This window comes from Pararge aegeria, chromosome 13, assembly GCF_905163445.1.
Source record: "Pararge aegeria chromosome 13, ilParAegt1.1, whole genome shotgun sequence".
In the NCBI taxonomy this organism is placed as follows: domain Eukaryota; kingdom Metazoa; phylum Arthropoda; class Insecta; order Lepidoptera; family Nymphalidae; genus Pararge; species Pararge aegeria.
Window position 1 is genome coordinate 5575652 of NC_053192.1, and position 19467 is coordinate 5595118.

At 35.4% G+C, this 19467-nt stretch overlaps 1 protein-coding gene across 3 annotated transcripts in view; it reads left to right on the top strand.

Moving 5' to 3' along the window:
- LOC120628621 (inositol hexakisphosphate kinase 2) overlaps positions 1 to 19467 on the top strand; it is a 66269-nt gene that overhangs the window by 23630 nt on the left and 23172 nt on the right. The window contains exon 1 of one of the 3 annotated variants that reach the window (XM_039897085.1): positions 9411 to 9526. The exons of 1 other annotated variant lie outside the window; for it this stretch is intronic. In XM_039897085.1, coding sequence (XP_039753019.1) covers positions 9434 to 9526 — 93 coding nt within the window. In that variant the 5' untranslated portion in view covers positions 9411 to 9433. Of the gene's footprint in view, positions 1 to 9410; positions 9527 to 11065; positions 11456 to 19467 lie in introns of those variants that run through there. One more of the 3 variants, XM_039897086.1, reaches the window with a different exon arrangement.

Consider the following 19467-nt stretch of genomic DNA (forward strand, 5'->3'; position numbering starts at 1 on the left):
TTTTCATTCAAGGTTTTTAACCCTCATAAGTCGCTACAAACCGTAGTTTTAAATATTTAAAAAGTTATCATTGATTTTACTACTGCAACTACATTCATATGTATTCATATGTATTCATATGTATTTGAGTATCCAATCCTCTTCTGAACCGAAATGCGAAAAACACAGCTTTAAATATTTCAAAGGTTAGCCTCGCTTTCCTTTCTCAGAGTGCCGCGCGGCGCTACAAAAGGAAAGCTTGTCCTACTTTTCTTTATTCACAATGTTTCGCACATTTTCCTTATGTAACGTAGGTTAGTTTCAGGAAATTATATATTATCCTTACTTTCAGCGAAAAGATATTTTGGTATTTATTTATACTCTACAAATAGTTTACCAGACAGTAATTGAGAGATGGTGATATTTATTATTATTGGTTATAGAGTCTATTTTCATTAATGATTTCATTTCCGTGATTATTTATCGTATTTTGCTTAGCATCTTGAGGGGCCATCGTCAATATTTATTATTTTTTAATCGTATATCTATCATTATTGTTATTTTTTATAACTAACCTTGAGTTATTTCGGATACACGTGGTTCTATTGCACAAGAGTCTATGTATAATATTTTTAACCATTTATAACGTCTAGTACGTTAGTACCCTTGCGTATGAGTCGATCGAGGAGCTAGAACAGATCTGATGCTAACATCATAATCATCATGGCTAGCTATGTATCTACTATTATTTACTTGGTATACTAATTTAGTAAGTTGTCATTGTTTTAGTTGATAAAACATACAGCCATCCATACATTCATCAATCCTCACAAACTTTACCATTTTGTTTAATCCGTTCAGTAGTTTTCACGTTATGCCCGGACTGACGGACAGAAAAATTAAATAAAAAAAATCTTTTTGGACTCATTATCTATTATAAGGCATCCCCTGGTCAACATTTTTTTTAAATATATTAAATGTACAGAAATCTTCCAGTTACTGTTTTATTACAAGCATAGATAGATAGGGATCTAAAAGTTTTATCAAAAACCGACAAGTGTTTTGAAATATCTAAAGTACCTACTTAATACGTAAAAAATCTGACACTCCACAGTAAATTTTTTTATAATGTTTTAGCAGTAATGTTGCCATAACATAAAACACGCTACTTAATCTATTTTAGAAAAAAATATTTAAAATTCAAGGTGGTTAAAATACCCGCCATGATATTTAGAGTTCAGTTGCTACCTGCACTTTCGTTCTCTGGAACATTTCGATTTATATGCCCATGTTATTTTATCGGCCCCTTTAACTATCAAAATTTAAAAAACCAGTCAACAAAAGTTAGCCTATGCGCTTTTCCAGACTCAGAGATCCATTGTAGCACTTCTGGCATTTTTCCGTTTTTTTTTTAAAGTAAAAATTGACGGACCAAGCAAATGACCCGCCTGATGCTAATAGGAAAACAATCGCCTATGATTAGACCAACACTTCGTGATTCGTGGGGCATGTAAGGTAGACAGCCTGCAACGAGCCGCCCTGTGTCCGTCAAACTGAGGCGTAGGTGTTAAGCCTCATGCGCCCGTAATTCAAATTCAAAATTTCTTTATTCATGTAGGCCTATCACAGGCACTTATGAAGCGTTCATACATATATATTTACATTATTGTAAGGGGATGGTGATAACTTCGTACGCCACTTTAAACCTAAAGCTACGAGGGTTCCAAACGCGCCCTGGTCTAAGAAGAGTCCACAACACCACTCCACTTTTTTTTTTTGTTATCACCATCTCACAGCTTATTTATATTAAGCTATGAAGCTAGAGCAATTCATACCCAAGCTTTTTTATCGTTCAAGTAATCCTTAATATTATAATAGGGTTTTTCTGTAAGCTTACGTTTTATATAAACTTTGAACTTATTGAGAGACATCTCAAAGATTTCATTTGGTATTTTTTTATAAACACGGGCATCCACGCCGTACAGGACGAAACGAAATAATGGAAACGGAACGGTATTTGCGTGGTGTTACCTGGTACAAGGTGCTATCTGAAAATCAGCGCTGTATGCACCCACCCGCATGCAGCACATGCTGAGCTGGCACCTTTTTTATAGGTTGTGCCACACATAACATATGACGTGGTGTCGTGAATATTGTAATGTGTGGCCAGTGGCGTGCACTTCATACTTGCACAGAAACACTGCATACCCAAATTATTTTATACAACTCGTATTGGAGGGAAATTTTTCCATTTTATGCCATGTATCTGCTTTATGCATACCCTGGTCGAAATCCCTGTGCACGCCACTGTGTGTGGCGCAATGTAAAAAAAAAATTCCTTCTTTTTCGTACTTCCCGGAACGAGCTGTCACAAGTAGACTTTACTACTACTAAAGTACTAAGTAACAAACGTCCATCAAAACTTTCCCATTTATAGTATTAAAAAAATAGTTAGTTTAGTAGATTATTTTTTAAACATAGTATAGAAGAATAGATATGAAATCGCGCTTGAAGAGGTAATAACTAATAACAGAATTGCGCTTTAGATCAATAGCATAGAAACTCTGGATTTTTTGGCACAAAAGTTTAGCCTCTGTCACTCTCGGATCCAAAAACTATCTCTACGCAAAAAAAAACCGCATGCCGATTTGTTTTTCTGCTGCAGCTTGCTCGAAGTGGAAACGTTTGCATTTATAACATAAGGATTGTTATAATTAGGATTTTTATTAGCAAGAGTACCACTGTAAAGAAGTGTAGGTTGTGAATCGTAATTTTTTATCAACTAGCAAAAAAATAAAACACTTCACATTTATCACAATCCATACCTAATGGATTTTTTATTATTTTATCCTCATCATAATACCTACAATAGTAGTAGCAGAGTGCTCAAGACGGATTAAAAATATATTGGCTGTTTTTATTGGCTAGCGATCGTACCTAACGACAAATGTATGATTTCGAGCCACAAATAAATTGTATACACTATAAAGATGTATATTATACTCTATGTAGGTAACTAGCGGTTTCCCGCGTCTTCGTCCATGAACTTCGGATTTCCCATACGTAAGGTTATTAAATGCAAAAAAAGGATTTTGAAAGGACTTTTCGCGTTCTGACTAATAAACCTTCAGCCCCGTTTGAGGGTTGGAAAATACGAGTATAAAAATTTTAAAAACCCACGACTTTCAATAGTAATTCACAGTGTACATTGTTGTACTAGACCAAGTCTTTCATTTGATACCCATATTGAGGGAGTTGTGAAAAATATGTAATCCGCCATTTTGTGCCGGCTTTATCATTACTCTATATAAAATCTCTTTTGTCGACCTCTCCTGACAGGGCGAAATCATTACATCGGGGATATTTTTTGTCTCCTGCCGGTGCTAGCCTAGGTGGGTCACTCAATTATTACTATTATATTGACAGCCGTTTGGCGCAGTGGGCAGCGGCCCCGTTTTGGTTGTGTGATGAACATGAATGTTTTTCAGTGTCTGGGTGTTTATCTGAATATTATAAGTATTTATGTATATTATTTATAGAAAATATTCATCAGTCATCTTAGTACCCATACCACAAGCTACGCTTACTTTGGGGCTAGTATTGTCGTGGTATATTTATTTATTTGTTTACTATGAAAAAAAAAAACAAGTCTGGTAAAAAGAGAAATAAAACCTTGAATTTGGCTCAATTGTTTTATTTCATTTCTATTCTTTCAGTCATAATTGGGTAATGCTTGTCTGAATCGGAACGAAAATAATGAAGTTAAGTTGGAACAACAGTCGCTGATTGTAAATATTTTCTGGGTCGTTGATCTTTTGAGGAGTGTAAAAATACAAACTGAAGGTAACATAATGGAATATTTCGTGGAGAATTTCTTTATCCTTAGTATTTTTTGCGCATTTCTCAGCGTGTAGGATTATAAATACCTAACCTAGATCGCATTTAATAAAACTGGGGAAAACAGTGACGAAATTTTTAGATAGATTGTCGATAAATATCTCCGCTGGCGCCACTTACGTTGCAAGAGCTAACACATAATAATATTCCAGTGAGTCACATTCCAGGTCGCGCTCAAAAACGCTAATAAATTAAAGTTTATGAAATACTCGCCTACGAGTTCCTCTCTACCTATAGAGAGGAACTCGTAGGCGAGTACTGCGAGAGACTAACGCAGTTCCTCTCTACCTATAGAGAGGAACTGCGTTAGTCTAGTGGGTAAGGCGTCAGCTTTCCTTTCGGGGGTACCGAGATCGATCACCGGTTTGGTCAAGTTACCTTTTCAGAGTTAGGTATGTGCTTGCTTGAACGGTGCAGGAAAACATCGTGAGGAACTTCATGCCTTAGAGTGCTTCATAATGTTCTCAAAGGCGTGTGAAGTCTACCAATCCGCATTTTGACTACCACCGTTGTTGACTACGGCTTCCCGTCCCCTGTAGTGGCCCGCTAGTGGGTTGATTATAAATACCAGAACCATGGTACGCTTGCATAAGATGGCACGCGAATGAAAATTTTGGGCACAAAAAAATTGTTGAAAATAACTGATATTTATGAAGTCCAGATCTTCAGGGCTTATAAAGGTTGATTCGCTGCAATCTGCTATGACCAGATATATTTTTTAATAGATAGAATATATTTTTTACTGGGACATCACACCACCACACAGAGATCTGTGTGGTGGTGTGATCTTAGAAACTACGTATTTTTCCAGCACGCAGCAATTTAACTCGAATACTGGAGCATTACTATTCACTCACTCACTTTTTCACGGGCTCACTCACTCATTCATTCGCTGGCAAAAATATAGTATTTTTTTCACCGAATGTATTTGTAAGTCCCCTATTTTCTTAAAAAAAAAAGTCCTATTTCCGTCTTTAGAATATAAGTTATCGGTTAAGTAACAAATGCAGACACTGTCGCATTTATAATATTAGTCTGGATATTCCATGTGTATCAATGTTGTGATGTTCTGCTTTGTGTTGTCAATTATAATGTTGTATATTTTTTTTTTATACATAGACCAGCGCTTGACTGCAATCACACCATATGGTAAGTGATGATGCTGCCTAAGGTGGAGAGCGCTTGCCTAGAAGATGCCTTTTCAGTCTTTGTTCAAAGGTAGGTGCCTACATTATAAGTGGTAGACCATAGGTTCAAGTAGCCCATCCTGGTGCAGTGCTAAGCGCTGTGGTCTCGGATTCGATCCCTGGCGGGGTCAATTTGGAATTTATAATTTCGGAACTTTCTTAAGTCTGGTCTGGTGGAAGCTTACGGCTGTGGTTAGCAACCACCCTGCAGACAAAACCGTGCCGCCAAATTTATTATCGTACCGGTACGTATTTGCGTAGAAATTAAGTATGGATATAACTCTATTACCCCCAACAGGTTAGCCCGCTATCCTCTTAGATTGCATCATCACTTACCACCGGGTGTCATAGCAATTTTCATATCTACATATTATCATCAATAGCCTACAATAGTCCGCTACGGGAATATAGGCCTCTCCCAACGGAGGGTTTGCCCAAAATTACGGCACTGGGGAGACGGGTTGGTGAGACCAATAGTAGTACTGACGTCGTCAGTACGACATCCGCGGGAAGTGGAGGGATGGTAACAACTGTACTCTGATCTGCCGTAAGCGGTGACGGCATATAAATATTATCACCATCATCATCACAACAACCCACTGCCGGCGCAGTACAGACCACGGGTCTCCTCCTACAATTAGAAGGGATAAAGACTGTAGTCCACCATGCTGGCCCAGTGCCGATTGGTGAGGAAACCGGCATGCCTGAGAGTTCTACATAATGTTCTCAAAGGTTTGTGGAGTCCACCAATCGGCACTGGGCCAGCATGGTGGACTCCACACACCTTTGAGAACATTATGAAGAACTCTCAAGCATGCAGGTTTCCTCACGATGCTCTCTTTCACCGTTGAAGCAAGTGATATTTTAATTACTTTAAACGCAAAGAACTTGGAAAAGTTCGAGTTGCGAGCTGGGATTCGAACTCGGCCCCCCGAGGGTGAAGCCGAGCTGCTACCCAATGCGCAATCACCGCTTCATATATACATATAATAAGATCAGGTAACTCGTAAAAGTCCGAAGAGAACTTTAGTTTAGTCACTTTAATTAGCAGCAGGGCATTTATGGCCGCCTGCCAATATGATACTGAGGAATTCAGTAACAACTAAAGATTTGTCATCTCCTGTTTCCAGTTATTAAACTGCTGGCCTATAAACAGGTGCCGACGTTACAGAAACAGGGCCACTACTCCCAACCTTGTGTAATGTTACTTTGTCATCATCATCATTATTGAATGGGTTCATAATACCTTGGCTCCTCTTCAAGAAGCACTCGGCGACAGCAGGGACCCTGGGAGCAGGCCGCCCAGGGCCTGCTAAGCCGCTGGAGTGAGCTCGGCTGGCTGGAGTGATCAAGCGGGGAGCCACATCAGCGGCCACTCGGTTCAGGCAAACCAAGTACTGAGACAGGCCCAGGAACAGCAGATGGGTCCATAATAATGATGAGCAGCAGAGTTTATCCTCTTAAAAGGGGAATGGTTTAGGACGTAGTCCACCACGCTGTCTAAGTGCGTGCAAGAACTCTCAGGCATGTAGGACTACTAACGATGTTTTCCTATACCATTAAAGCAAGTAATTAACTAACTTAAAGCGAAAGCAGAATATAAACAAAGAGTTATATGGGCCTCTGTATTGCTGCGAATTATACGGCATCATCTTCCTCAGCCATTAATGCCCTGCGGCTAGATAAAAAGCCAGGACTGTATGACACCGCCGCCGCTATGTGTCGCCCACACTCGTTATACGGTGTTTCTTATACACCTATTTACTAAAAATCACCTGTCAAACGTACATGTATTTCTCGTAATAGAAATGGGGTTCTCTGGTTACTGAATGGGTTTTGGTCATCATATTGTATATATTATAAAGCAATGCTATTTTTCTCGGTATAAAGTAGGTATCTCTCTTAATATTATACAAAAACTTATGTTTAAACGCCATATATCAGATTATTTTTCCCCCTAACGTTTTTGTTAAGGAGTTACTTTTATTATTTACATTTTAAACACTTTATTTAGGTGACCAATGGCGAATGTCGAACGGTTTATTACCTAGTTGCTTCGAAAATCTATTTAACTGCTAAGCTCCGAATAATATGTTATTGATGTAATTATATTATGATATGATATTAGTATATCAAAGTATTAATATAAAAAGATAAGCTGATCTTGCGTGGCACGCGATTCCATATCTAGATTTTCCCTGATAACTTGACGGCTAATTTATGATTTCTATTTTGTGTGCTTAGTGTTATCGACTTGTTCATGTTGTCATGGTGAATTGTTCAATTCAATTCAATTCTTGTTTATGGCTTTTGTCTGTGCCAACTGGGCACAAGGTACTTCGCCAATGTCTTGTAGATGAAGAAGGCACGAAGGAGATTGATCGGTGAAACTAATGAAAAGTTAATTTTGAATATGACCAAGAAATAGTTGTTATTAGCTAGTTAGCTCTTTAACCTAAGGCAGCACAGACAACACATGCATATATATCTAACACGGATATTTTTTGTACATTATACTTTAATTTTATTACTTACTATATATTTACATAAAAATCTACAATAAGGACTGAAACAAACATTAAAAAACATTTAACACTCAAAGGACGGGGGACTTTGGGAGGAAGAACGTCATAGAGGGGATAGGTAAGTTTGGGACAGTTAAAAATAATATGAGTTATAGTGCCCTCATCCAAGCCACACTCACAGATGGAGTTGTCCATGGTGAATTGTATTCTAGAATATAACACAAATGATAATAAACTGGCAACTGCGAGTCAGATTCGCGGAATGAGAATTGGGTTCCCGGGAAGGACACCTTAAATGAAATTCATTTAGATAGAAAACATACAACTTTGACTTTCTTATGTCCGTTTTCACTAACGACGAACAAGGCGATGCTTAAGAAAGTAACGCCTAATCAAATACGATTCCTAGGCATAAATTTACCTGTCACCAATCTATTTTCACTTGGCCACTCATATTCACTCATATAACCTAACTTGTCTGTGGTTCTTACCACAGAGTGTGGTATTTTGTGTTTGTAGCATTATATTTTTCATTTCATTTCTTATATGGATTTAAGGTAAAAAAAAAACCGTATTTATATTTTTTTATTCGTCAAGTGTCACTTTACGATTCCCTTAAATTTACAATCCACCGAATCGGTGTCGTAACTTTAGACGATGCCTAACGTCGTTAGACATACAGAAGAGTTCGTGAAAAGGTTTTTTTTATCTAGGAATCACCTAAACAACTAGGCATCCGATTCCTAGGTTTAGTGAAAACGGGCAATTAAACATCAAGTTTCGTCTTCAAGTCTCACTGACCTCTATTATATTATAGATAATACAGGTCATTGTCAAGTCCCCATACCAAGAGTGCAAGAAGAAGAAGTTCGGTAACTCTTCCGCCTTGGACCTAGTGATTCGTGATCCACATCAATTCATTATTTCAGGGCTTTCAGGCCAGTGCATCTATCGTTTCGTTCATTTTGATTTAACACTTGTCATTTTTATTAAAATATGCCTTAAAAACTACTTCGTTGCAGCTTTTGTATGAAGCGCTTTAACTTTTAATTGCTTACTCGTGTTACCCACTTCTTTTAGAATTATCTTGGACACATGTTTGCCTTGTTGCATACAATAATAGTGATATATCATATGGTTATACTAATAAGACTTTATACTCTTCAGAGTAGTACCGAATCACAGTTTAAGTCAATTGTGTAATAAATAAATTTTTATTTTAATAATAAGGATGTTTTATTATGAAACAACTAGCTAATGCCAGCTTTCTTCGGCCGCGTTTATTATGGTATTTTCAAATCTCTTGGGAGAACCGTTGGTTTTCCTGGGATAAAAAGCCATCCTTTCAACTTACTCTTTGGCTAAAGTCAAGTTGATGTTTTGCTTAGCTAACTTTGGCATATAAAATGAAAGTAAGGATTAATATAGGATGTTTTTTTGCGATCTTTTCCTCTATATATATCAACCTCACTCGTTCAGACGGTTCCCCCCAGTTATTCTAATCGTCCGTATTACGCTTCACCTGAATCGTAGCCTCAGGTCAGTTATAGTTCTGCCAACCAAATTACTGTCAGTAGCTGAAGGTTTTCTCCGTAGTGTTGCCAAAGGTTCCGTGTGTTATTTCACTATTAAATATTATGTAAATTACCATCGTTGCCACAATAATTTTGTTTTGTTTAATTGCGTCATTTTAAAATGCCATCAATCAATACTATTTGTTGTGAACGTAGATTGTCGATTTATCGTTGTTATTTGCAATTGGGCACAAAGAGCTGTAGAGGTTTTATCTTATCGATGTATCTGCACAGTGCACAGGGCTCAGTGCGATGGTGTAGATTTTAAACGATGTTGCTCTCGAGTGCGCGCCGCACGTCTCTACAAACGATAGCTAAAGCGGAAAACGAATTCGCGATCAATTCTCGACAAAACTCAGATCAGGTACGATATATTCAAAAATTCTTATAAATCTAGTTTCTTGTATTTCTGTGTTCATTTATTACAAATTTATGCTTTATCAATCATCAATTGCCTAAAACAGTCCACTGCTGAACAAAATAACATTTTTGCTCACAACGATACAAATTCGTTTGTATTGTTGTAAATAATAAATCCAAAAGTCATTATGACCATATAAAAACCTTTTTAATGAAACGAATACTAATTATAGATATTAAGTCATATTCGTTTATAGATAATACTGTTAATATACATTTCGATAAATAGATAAGGGTTTTGTATCTGTTAAATCAAGTTATACTAATTTTGAAATCGTTTAAAGGTACTGATGATTATCCTAAAGGCTTTTTATTATATATGTATACTTAACGTAATTAATTTTGACATGTAAATGTGTTATTTTAAAAATCTATTTTTTAGAAATCTACCGGTTATGTTTCTGTATAGCATCGATAAATAATCTAAAAACTGATTGATTGAGCTTTTACATTATCGCCTAAGGTTGTTTTTATCGTTTTCGCTAATTCATTTTATGATGGAATAGGTATAAATAATATTATGGGTACTACAATTTTTTTCATAATAAAACAGCTCTTGTTAGTTGATAAAACTATAATTTTTGTATCATTGTCATTTTATTTAAAATAGCAGTTTTACTAGTTGAACATCAAATGTTTAACATGGAGTCTTTATCAGCTCTACAAAATCTCTGTTGTTCAGAATATCTTATTTGCTCACCAATATGCATTGGGGTAGCTAAGCTTTATACCCTCTCACCAACGCCGGAAGAGACCTGTACAGTAATAAAGGCTGATGATGATTTTAAAGTTCTAGGATGTCTCAATGATGAATTTGAGTTTGTGGCAAAAGCAAAGGCTCGTTCAAAAGTATTACTAGCCGCAGATGATCAGATGAGATCCAAGTAGGTTCGAGTAGCTTCGGGAGTATCTGGAACAATTCGTATATGCTGTATGATTTATCAATAAAATGCTGATCAATCATATAAAGAATTAAAAATGCTTACAAATGTTATAGTTTGTAGTCACGAGAAGCAAGCAAGCAAGCTAAGAAATTGAGGACCTGAGTGTGCCTTATATATGATATACAATTTTACATCTATTCTAGCTGCTTTTGTTTTAGAACAAAGAACATTTTATGTGTATTTGGGACATACAATAGACATTGTTCAGTCAGTGTATAATAATAACACATACAAACTCTGTTTCGAAACCAAATCATCTTTTACATTATGTAGTGGTTCGTTTTGCTAGCAGTTAATAAAAATAAATAACAGTAATTATATTGCTATCGTATGCTTGTTTGGCCTTGCACTTATCTTTGCCCAAGAACTAGTTGATCAAGCGTCAAGCGGTGAGATTGTTTGAGGTCATAGGGTTCATTCACGTCATTCACGGGAGCGAACAGGTACCTCGGTCCAGGGAGTGCTATGAGGGCGAGAGAATGATGGCTGACGGTTTGCCCCGGCGAGCGTACTCCGTATCAATGTGTGCGCCTCCGACTCACGGTCACACCGTGCCACACAGCTGCAGTGAACATTGATTCGTGGTTCGCGACTCGTCTCAGTCACTAGTGCGCAACGCTGCGAGAAACAAGTGCTTCAACGCTGCGTATCACTTTATTTTGACTTCTTTTTTTATGCAAATCTTGGGTTAAAAAGAGAATCCAGTTCTCAATTGCTAATGTATTTAATTGTGAGCGCGATTTAGCAGCCATTGTTAACTGATTCTAAAGTCTCGGGAGCTGTGTCTGGTCGATCGGTTGATTCCTGTGTTGAGTAACTGACTGTTAGTTGCTGTGTTTGTGATTTTGATATAAACTGAGAATTTTCATCGCGAACGTGTTCCACTTTGGGATTTCACCACGAGCGGACTCAAGGAAGTTTATAGTCAAGTAAGTTATGACGTCATGAATGGACTTACTATACTACAGTTCGTATATGTGTGTATGTTGTTTTAGATTATTGTTATGGTGGCAATTAACTTCTTTTTTTACAATATGCATGATATACTTCACGCTTTTGTAGTTTCATGTTTTTTTGTCTGTATTGTTGTTACGTTGGCGATTTTGGATTATGAATTCGCGATTTGTGTTAGCGATAGATGCTTTGCAGTTTCGCTATATTTCTATGGCTCTCTTATCTCCATCAACTTTTTATTTCAATTTGAATTGCAAATAGGTACATTTATTTGCATACGTGCATGTACGGCTTATCAATATATTACATTAATTATTTTTCTAGAATGATAAGTAAACAATGGAATAGTTGCATATTTATATCAATTATTTTGTTTCTTATTATAATAGGTAGTTTTTTTGGAAAACCTCTTATCTTTATCAAACAACAGCTTGATTTAATCTCCGACATATTAAAACTTCAGCCAGAAACGTCATAATATATTTCATTCAATGTTGAATATTGTCCTTACTAAAATCTGTCTTACACATATTTTAAAAGATAATCCAGAGAGAAAGTTTTATTAAGTTATTAAAATTTTATGAAAATTTTCTAAAACTATGAAAATATCTGAATTGCTTATAATTTATATAATTTTTTATAGCTTGTCCTGCACCGTACTTTGTTTTCGCCTCAAAATAAACAAAACATAAACGTAATATGGTAATATGTACCAGTAAAGCATAATGCGTGTCATGGTAAGTTAACCAACGAACCTACGTCATCGCTGTTAATTAAGAATTCATTTTATTCAATAATTGAAGATAACGTAGAATTTTATCGTTTTCTAATTAAAAAAGTTGTTTTTTTATATTTCTTACATTAGGCTTGCACGGTTAATATGATTATCTAATTAAACATTAACCGAAGGTCACGATTTACGCAAAATCTGTTAACTCATTTTGTGTACGTTGGTACTTGAAATCTTCGAGACAGCTAGCCTCTACAGCCATCAACCTTGTCGCCTTTGACATTGTAACAAATTCCATGTTTAATGTTATCAAATTCTGAAGTACAAACATCCAGTGAATTTTTATTTAAATATAAATAAAGTTTACCTCGATCAGGAATCATTTTTCTCACTTTACAAATATATTTTCATATCATTGTTAGTGCCAACAAACTTTATAGATTTCCGGAGTAAGAATTCTGTGTCTGTCTGAATTATAAAACTCGTTTGCATGATCTGTTGTCATGCGGCTTCGAAGTCAGTTTCCCTGTGTTAACCCTGATAATAATATCGGTATAATACCGGAAGTTGCTTAGGCTGTTAATTTTGATACCTATTTTATTATGATTTACCTGTTCCTGGTACCTGGTTTTGCCTACATTGGAGGCATTATCATTAAAATTGGAGTTAAGGCCAATTTTTATGTAGAGTACGTATATTGTCTGCAATTAAGTATAGTAAGAATCTTTTGTATAGTAAGGATTATTTTTCAACGAAGATTTTGGATAACCAAAATAAAAAATTAAATAAGACATCTTTTAACGTTTTTTTAACATCTATCTAATCAGCAAATAGTTTCTATTTATTTCGATGAAAAGCATTTGCTTATTGGATTCGATTTAATGAATTTCATAAGAAGTTTGGGCGCTGATACAAAATCTATTCAATAAATAAGAAATATGTTGAACTTCGTGACCCACTCTACCGAAACTTTGAAAGTGTGTTTTGAGTAGATAAATATTTATAAGTCACATAGTATTCCGTCGCGCACGCTCTCCGATGTTCTTTTATCTTTGACTACTGGTTTTTATACGTTCAAGGGCGTTGCTGCCGGTATTTGTTAGTCTTTTCAATTCTTAGAATTCTCTCACAATATCTATGTATGTTGTTTGTATGAATTTGATAATCAACATCACACACATCACATTAAAAGTAGAGTTGAATTTGGAGACTAAAATAAACCTTATAGCTGTGGATATCGATTTGAAAAGCTACAATGGAAGCGTCGTATCATGCCTCACTGGGTTCTCTATTTTTAATTTGTAAAACTTAACCTTTAACTTTTCTAACTGAACTATAGTTATTGAATGACCTTTATTGCAATACTACTACACTATATTCATATCATGTCTTGTATAATATTGAATGTCATCTTTCATTCATTTGTGTTATAGTTATCCATAAATAATGTAGTCCCATCTACCGTCCCGTATAAGTAGCTCTGTCTTAGTAACAAGATGTAAAAATAAATAAATAGTGGTGGTCTCGCACACCGTTTAGGCATAAATTTAGCGGCTTTCTGCAATTGTATTAACTAATATTAAATTACCTTATTATAACTATCACATACGTTACTCATCGAAAAATATAACGATATTTTTGGACCACAAACTACTCACGACGATTCGTAGAGAGTGCAGAGAGTAAAGCAATTTGTAATTAAGGGAATAATTTAATTCGTTTCAACTTTTTATCTGTAATTCGCAATTCGGGGCGTGTGTGCCTTCTCTGGGTGCGTAATGTGCTTCTCCAGGTGTCGTAATACTGCAGATCAATAGTAGAGAAAATCATATCCCGGAATTTAAGAATATACTTTTATCTATTCAGAAAGCACTCAGCAGTGCTCTAAGGTGCTTCTTCTTTGAAGATAAAGTGATAGAGTCAAATTCATTGTCGCCAATATTGTGATTAATTATATATACTGACTAATAGCCGTTAAGAACACCTCCTTGTCCATAAGTGGTATTGTCCGTTAGTGACCGTACCAAAAAACATAGATCTTAGTGAACGGCATCCGTAAGTTTAGCGTTTTATACATTACTAGAAGACTTAATAATTGTACCAACTGTTGTTGTGGCAGTTAGTAGTGAGAACATTTTGAATCGCAAATAGTGAAAGTGTCGAAGCGGGCCGCGACCTGCGACGACGACGCCACAAAACAGCACCACCTTGTGTCGCAAGACGATCGTCCGAGGAGCTCTAGAAAGCTCGTGGAATATTCCGTTACGAATGCAGCGTTGAGTTGGTACGCTGTGATTCTATGAAATAATATGCTAGCGTATTTCCCGATCATATGCATCAGTATTTATTTATATCGCGTTAAGCGCAAATGTGATTTAGAAATTGATTTCATACAAATAAATCCAAACGAATATCGTTTTAATGTGGAGACATTGAAATTGTACAATGTAAGCTTTTATGCTCAAGTAGACACAAAGTCACACAAAGCCACAACTGGAAAATTTTTGTGTGATGAATATGAATGTTTTTCAGTGTCTGGGTGTTCATATGTATATTATAAGTATTAATGTATATTATTCATAAAAATATTTATCAGTCATCTTAGTACCCATAACACAAGCTACGCTTAATTTGGGGCTAGATTGCGATGTGTGTATTGTCGTAGTATATTTATTTATTAATTTAAGTCAAAATGTCTGCTATATTCCTATTTTGAATTTCTGGCAAGGTTAGTCTTCTTTTTCGTAAGTAGGTAGTTGTGGCACGTGAGGACACATAAATTAGTTCGGGTTTAGTGTTTTTTATGGGATAATTAACGCTGGCACACATTTGGCATAAAGAAGTAGCACGTGTTACAACGTGATATCATAACACTGCTTTCGAATTTACGTTCTGTATGAGCTACCTTAATACAAGTTTTAATAACAGACATAAACTTGCGCGTCCAATTCAATAGTTTTCAGTAAAATTGATTCACGGAATGCACCCATAATAAGTTTTACCTTCAATAAATTTTACCAAGAAACACTATTGCATTTTTCACTTAGGAGTGGTCTAGGATTACTAATTAGTATGCCTAGAACACTCAATCACTTAAGTGTTCTTTGTGTTCAGTGTTCAAGAGCACTCCATGTATTATTAGTATTGTATTTTTATCATTGTTCCTTAATTGTAATTGGTTCTGACATAGGGCTTTCAATTTTCTTACTACCTAAGGAAGCCACCGAGTGACAAAACCATTTCCCAGCATTGTAACTAGATGGCGCTCTTTCGATTCTATACAAATCGTATTCAAGTTTCACGCGATCGAATAGGTAAACGTAGGCTGACATCATGATAGTGCTACTGCCATTAGTAGAATTAAAGTTGTATAAGGATTATTAGTTAGTGAGTTGTACTCTCAACGAACCAACTTTCTTTTTAATCCTCGGCTTTCGAAGACTCCTCACTAAAAATTCTAATAAAGTATTATAATATGGTCTTACAATACGATGAGTTAGAATCAAATGAATATATAAATATTATAAATGCGAAAATGTATCTGATTTTGATTAAATTTTGTATCCTAGAGACGGACAAAGTATACTAACGGTTTCCGAGAGATTCGATTCAAAAACCGAAATAAAAGCCGACGAAGTCGCGGCAAATTTTTAAATAGTCAGTAAGTTTGGTTCGCAACAATTAGTAATCCAGCACTCTACAGACTATCGAAGGCTGATTTATTCATTACTTTGAGTCGAGGTCGAATGTTCCAATCAGGAGCCTTAACTAGTTACCGTGCACAAAATTAGAACATGAGGGCGTTAGGTTTACTAATATATCGATCGGATATTATTGAACGACCTACCTGAGTATTATGCAAATCTTTTTTTTTTTGTTATTATCTTCATTAGTTTCCATTGACTACCGCCAGTTCAAGCTCAAGGTGAAGTTCTTTATTTAATTAAGCGTAGGTTGAACATTGCTCTTTGTTCTACACTCTGTAGTGCATTGGCCAAGAAGTCGTAAACAATACTTTGTCGTATATCTGCCGCTCTTTCTAAACTATGAAAAAAAAAAAAAATGCCGCCCAGTGTACAACACAATACACTGTATTTGGCAATTTTAAAAGAAATAAGCGTATTTTTTTTAGATTTTACAAGCACCGTTATGCTATTGTAATTGTGTATTCGTTGACATGAATGAAATTGATGAGTAAACTCTTGGCAGCAGTCCCTTCCATTGAATTAGTTAAGGTAGCGTTTGGCTTCTGCAAATCTCAATTTTAGATACGATTTAATGTCGAAATTACGGGTTGAGATTACATCATGTTAACCCTTTACCGGCTCTCTAAAGGGTAATGGGTCTCCTCCCACAGTAACAAAGGTTTAGGCTGTCGTCGATCATGCTGGCTCAGTGCGGATTGGTCGACTCCAGAGGCCTTGGAAATTATGGAGAACTTTCAGCCATGCAGGTATCCTCACGATATTTTCCTTTACCGTTGGAGCAACTGATATTTTAATTGCTTAGATCGCATATAACTCAGAAAAGTTTGAGGTGTGTGCTGGGGTTCTAACTTCGTCCCCTGAAATTGAAGCTGAAGTACTACTGCGCTTTCACGTAATAAATGCAAATGTGTGTTTGGATTGTTATATTTGTCTGTTACCTTAGTTCCGCTATATAACTGCAATAACTTTGATGAAAGGGATTTTTATAGCTTGCATCTTGGAAATGGATACAGGCTACTTTTTATGCTAGAATCGCATTAGGGTAACGTTACTGCGATATTTAAAAAAAAGCGTTTGTTACCTGTATGTGACTTCGCAGCTAACTGTCATTTTAAAAGTAGATTTTTTATTAACTGATTTTCAGACTGGCCCGCATCTGAAAAAGTAGCTCTACCTACGTTTCTTACGCGTTTATATCGGAAACCGAAAACAGAAAGACATGGATAAAATCGCGCATGTCGCGGTCAATAGCTAAAATTATATATTTTCTGTGGCATGTCGTCATGAGATATTTTCTTAATTTTTAGGCTTTTGCTTTACGACTATTATGCCTAATGGAAAGCAAAGAGGTTCAAGCTGGAATTTAAAAACATGGCTTTTTCATTCAGATACATTTTTTGTGAATGTTAGTATTGACAATGAACGGTAACCCACTTATCTTATCAGATCCGTGCTTTTTAATTTGCACACACGAAATTATTAATTTTCCGTCAGGGTTATTATTGCATTGTTTGTGGTAGTGTCTTCAGCATTAATACATAGATATTGTTCATTTAATTGACGTATAAAATAAAATATCCACTTTCATCAAAGTTTCGTACGTGGTGATCACCTTGGTTTTAATAGCTCGTTTTGAACTTTAATGAATGTAATGACGTAAAATATTTTAATTTAACTTCTAGGTAAATAGAGAGTTTTAGGTAAATAAACATATTATTAAACCGCGAATACGTTTATTTGGAGCAAGCTACGATTTCGTATCTCGTACGTTACTAAGCAACACATGCCAGTAATGCTCCCGACCTAGTAACCTAAAGTTGACCTATTTCCACCGTCAACTCACACCTCGATTAAACGTGTAACACCAATTTTGTTTTTAAAATTCGATATTTTTTTTAATAGAGCAGCTGTTGTTTCAGGTGGGAACGATCTTGCCTGAAATAGTTATATGGTTTGCGACAACAACGCGTTGGTACGTTTTATTCGAAAATACGAGAATAGTCTCGACTGTCAAATTCGGTCAAGGTGTAAACAATCTGAACATTAAACTTCGAGCTTCGCATGTATCTTATGTAACAACGTTGATAAGATCGTCTTAAACTAAGTTTTTGCGCCAACACATTTATTGGCATCAATCACAGCAATAAACATACTTATCTGGAAATACACAAGCATCGTAATAAAACATACGCCGTCTGTAACGTCAATCAAGTTCACTGAAACATCGTTTAATGTTTCAAGGGTCCTTTAATCAAGGTTTTGTATCGAAGATTATGTACTCATAGTAAATCTTTAGTTCAATTTATTATTGTGTTTATTACGAAAATTCTTCAGTAAACTTAGGTAGGAATAGTTCAATTGACTTATTAATTAATAAGAAATAAACACATTATTTGACTAAACCTTATAAAATATTTCTTTCCGAAATAAAGTTAAAAATATTTCAAGTTATACAAAAAAGTTTCTATTGTTGTACCAAGATTTTTTAACCGAGGAGTGTCTAAAATAGTGTGACTTAGATTCAATATTGACATTTCGCTTTCTCTACGTTATTTAGGAACAAATCCATGTACAGGTTCATTAGATTACCTAACTCCTAAAACAACATTCACTAGTTTCGTCCATCATTTTCCAACCTACAATTGTCCTTGGTTCACATCACCTTTCAAAAAACATGTATCATTATTATTAACAGCTTTATAAAAGTAATTTTTTGTATGACTATGCTTGCTTTATTGCGAATTACGTTAGTCATATTATTAGTGTGAGCTTACAATTGATTTGGCGCCAAGAGGTTTCCCTTAATTATGCAATTTCCCTTGTATTCATCATCAGATATCTGCTTAAATATTCTTCTTATTTTACCTACATGGAAAAATTCAAACTAATGTGTAGTACGTGACACAATAATGTGTGTTAGATTCATGTCAATTATCTAGTATATATATATTGATTTGAAGTCAACAACCAACGCATTCTACAAAATGTATTTATTAGATCCTTTGTTTCGTTATCGTCGGTTGGATTTATTTAGGTATTGCCCCTCTATCTGTTTGTACCGAACGTTAAATGCTTTTGTTATGAAAACGTGTAATGAAGTGCGTTTATAAATAAAGGGCGTCTGGACAATTTCCTATCTTTATTTAGTTTGTGAGCTTATCTCCTTACTAAATTCTATTTGTTTCTTTATTTTTGTTTGATTTAAAGCTTTATTAGTATAAGATTCATAAAATTTTTGCAAACATTTTCAATTTATATATTTTATGTTTCCTATAAGCGTTGGCCAAATTATACATATAAAATAATAAAAGATTCATACTATAATATAATGTCGAATAAGATTATACAATTTATAAGGTATTTGCTCTATAAAGATAAACTCTACCAGTTATGTCACAACTGGCCCCAAAAAGTAGATAATATCAGTAGTATTCAATGACACTAATAGTTTGTAGACGTTTGAGTTGGACGTTGGAAGATACTTCTTCTAGACAGTCCAAACTGGTTCTCGTTGGTTAGATATCGTATTATTATTAGTAGTGACCATTTA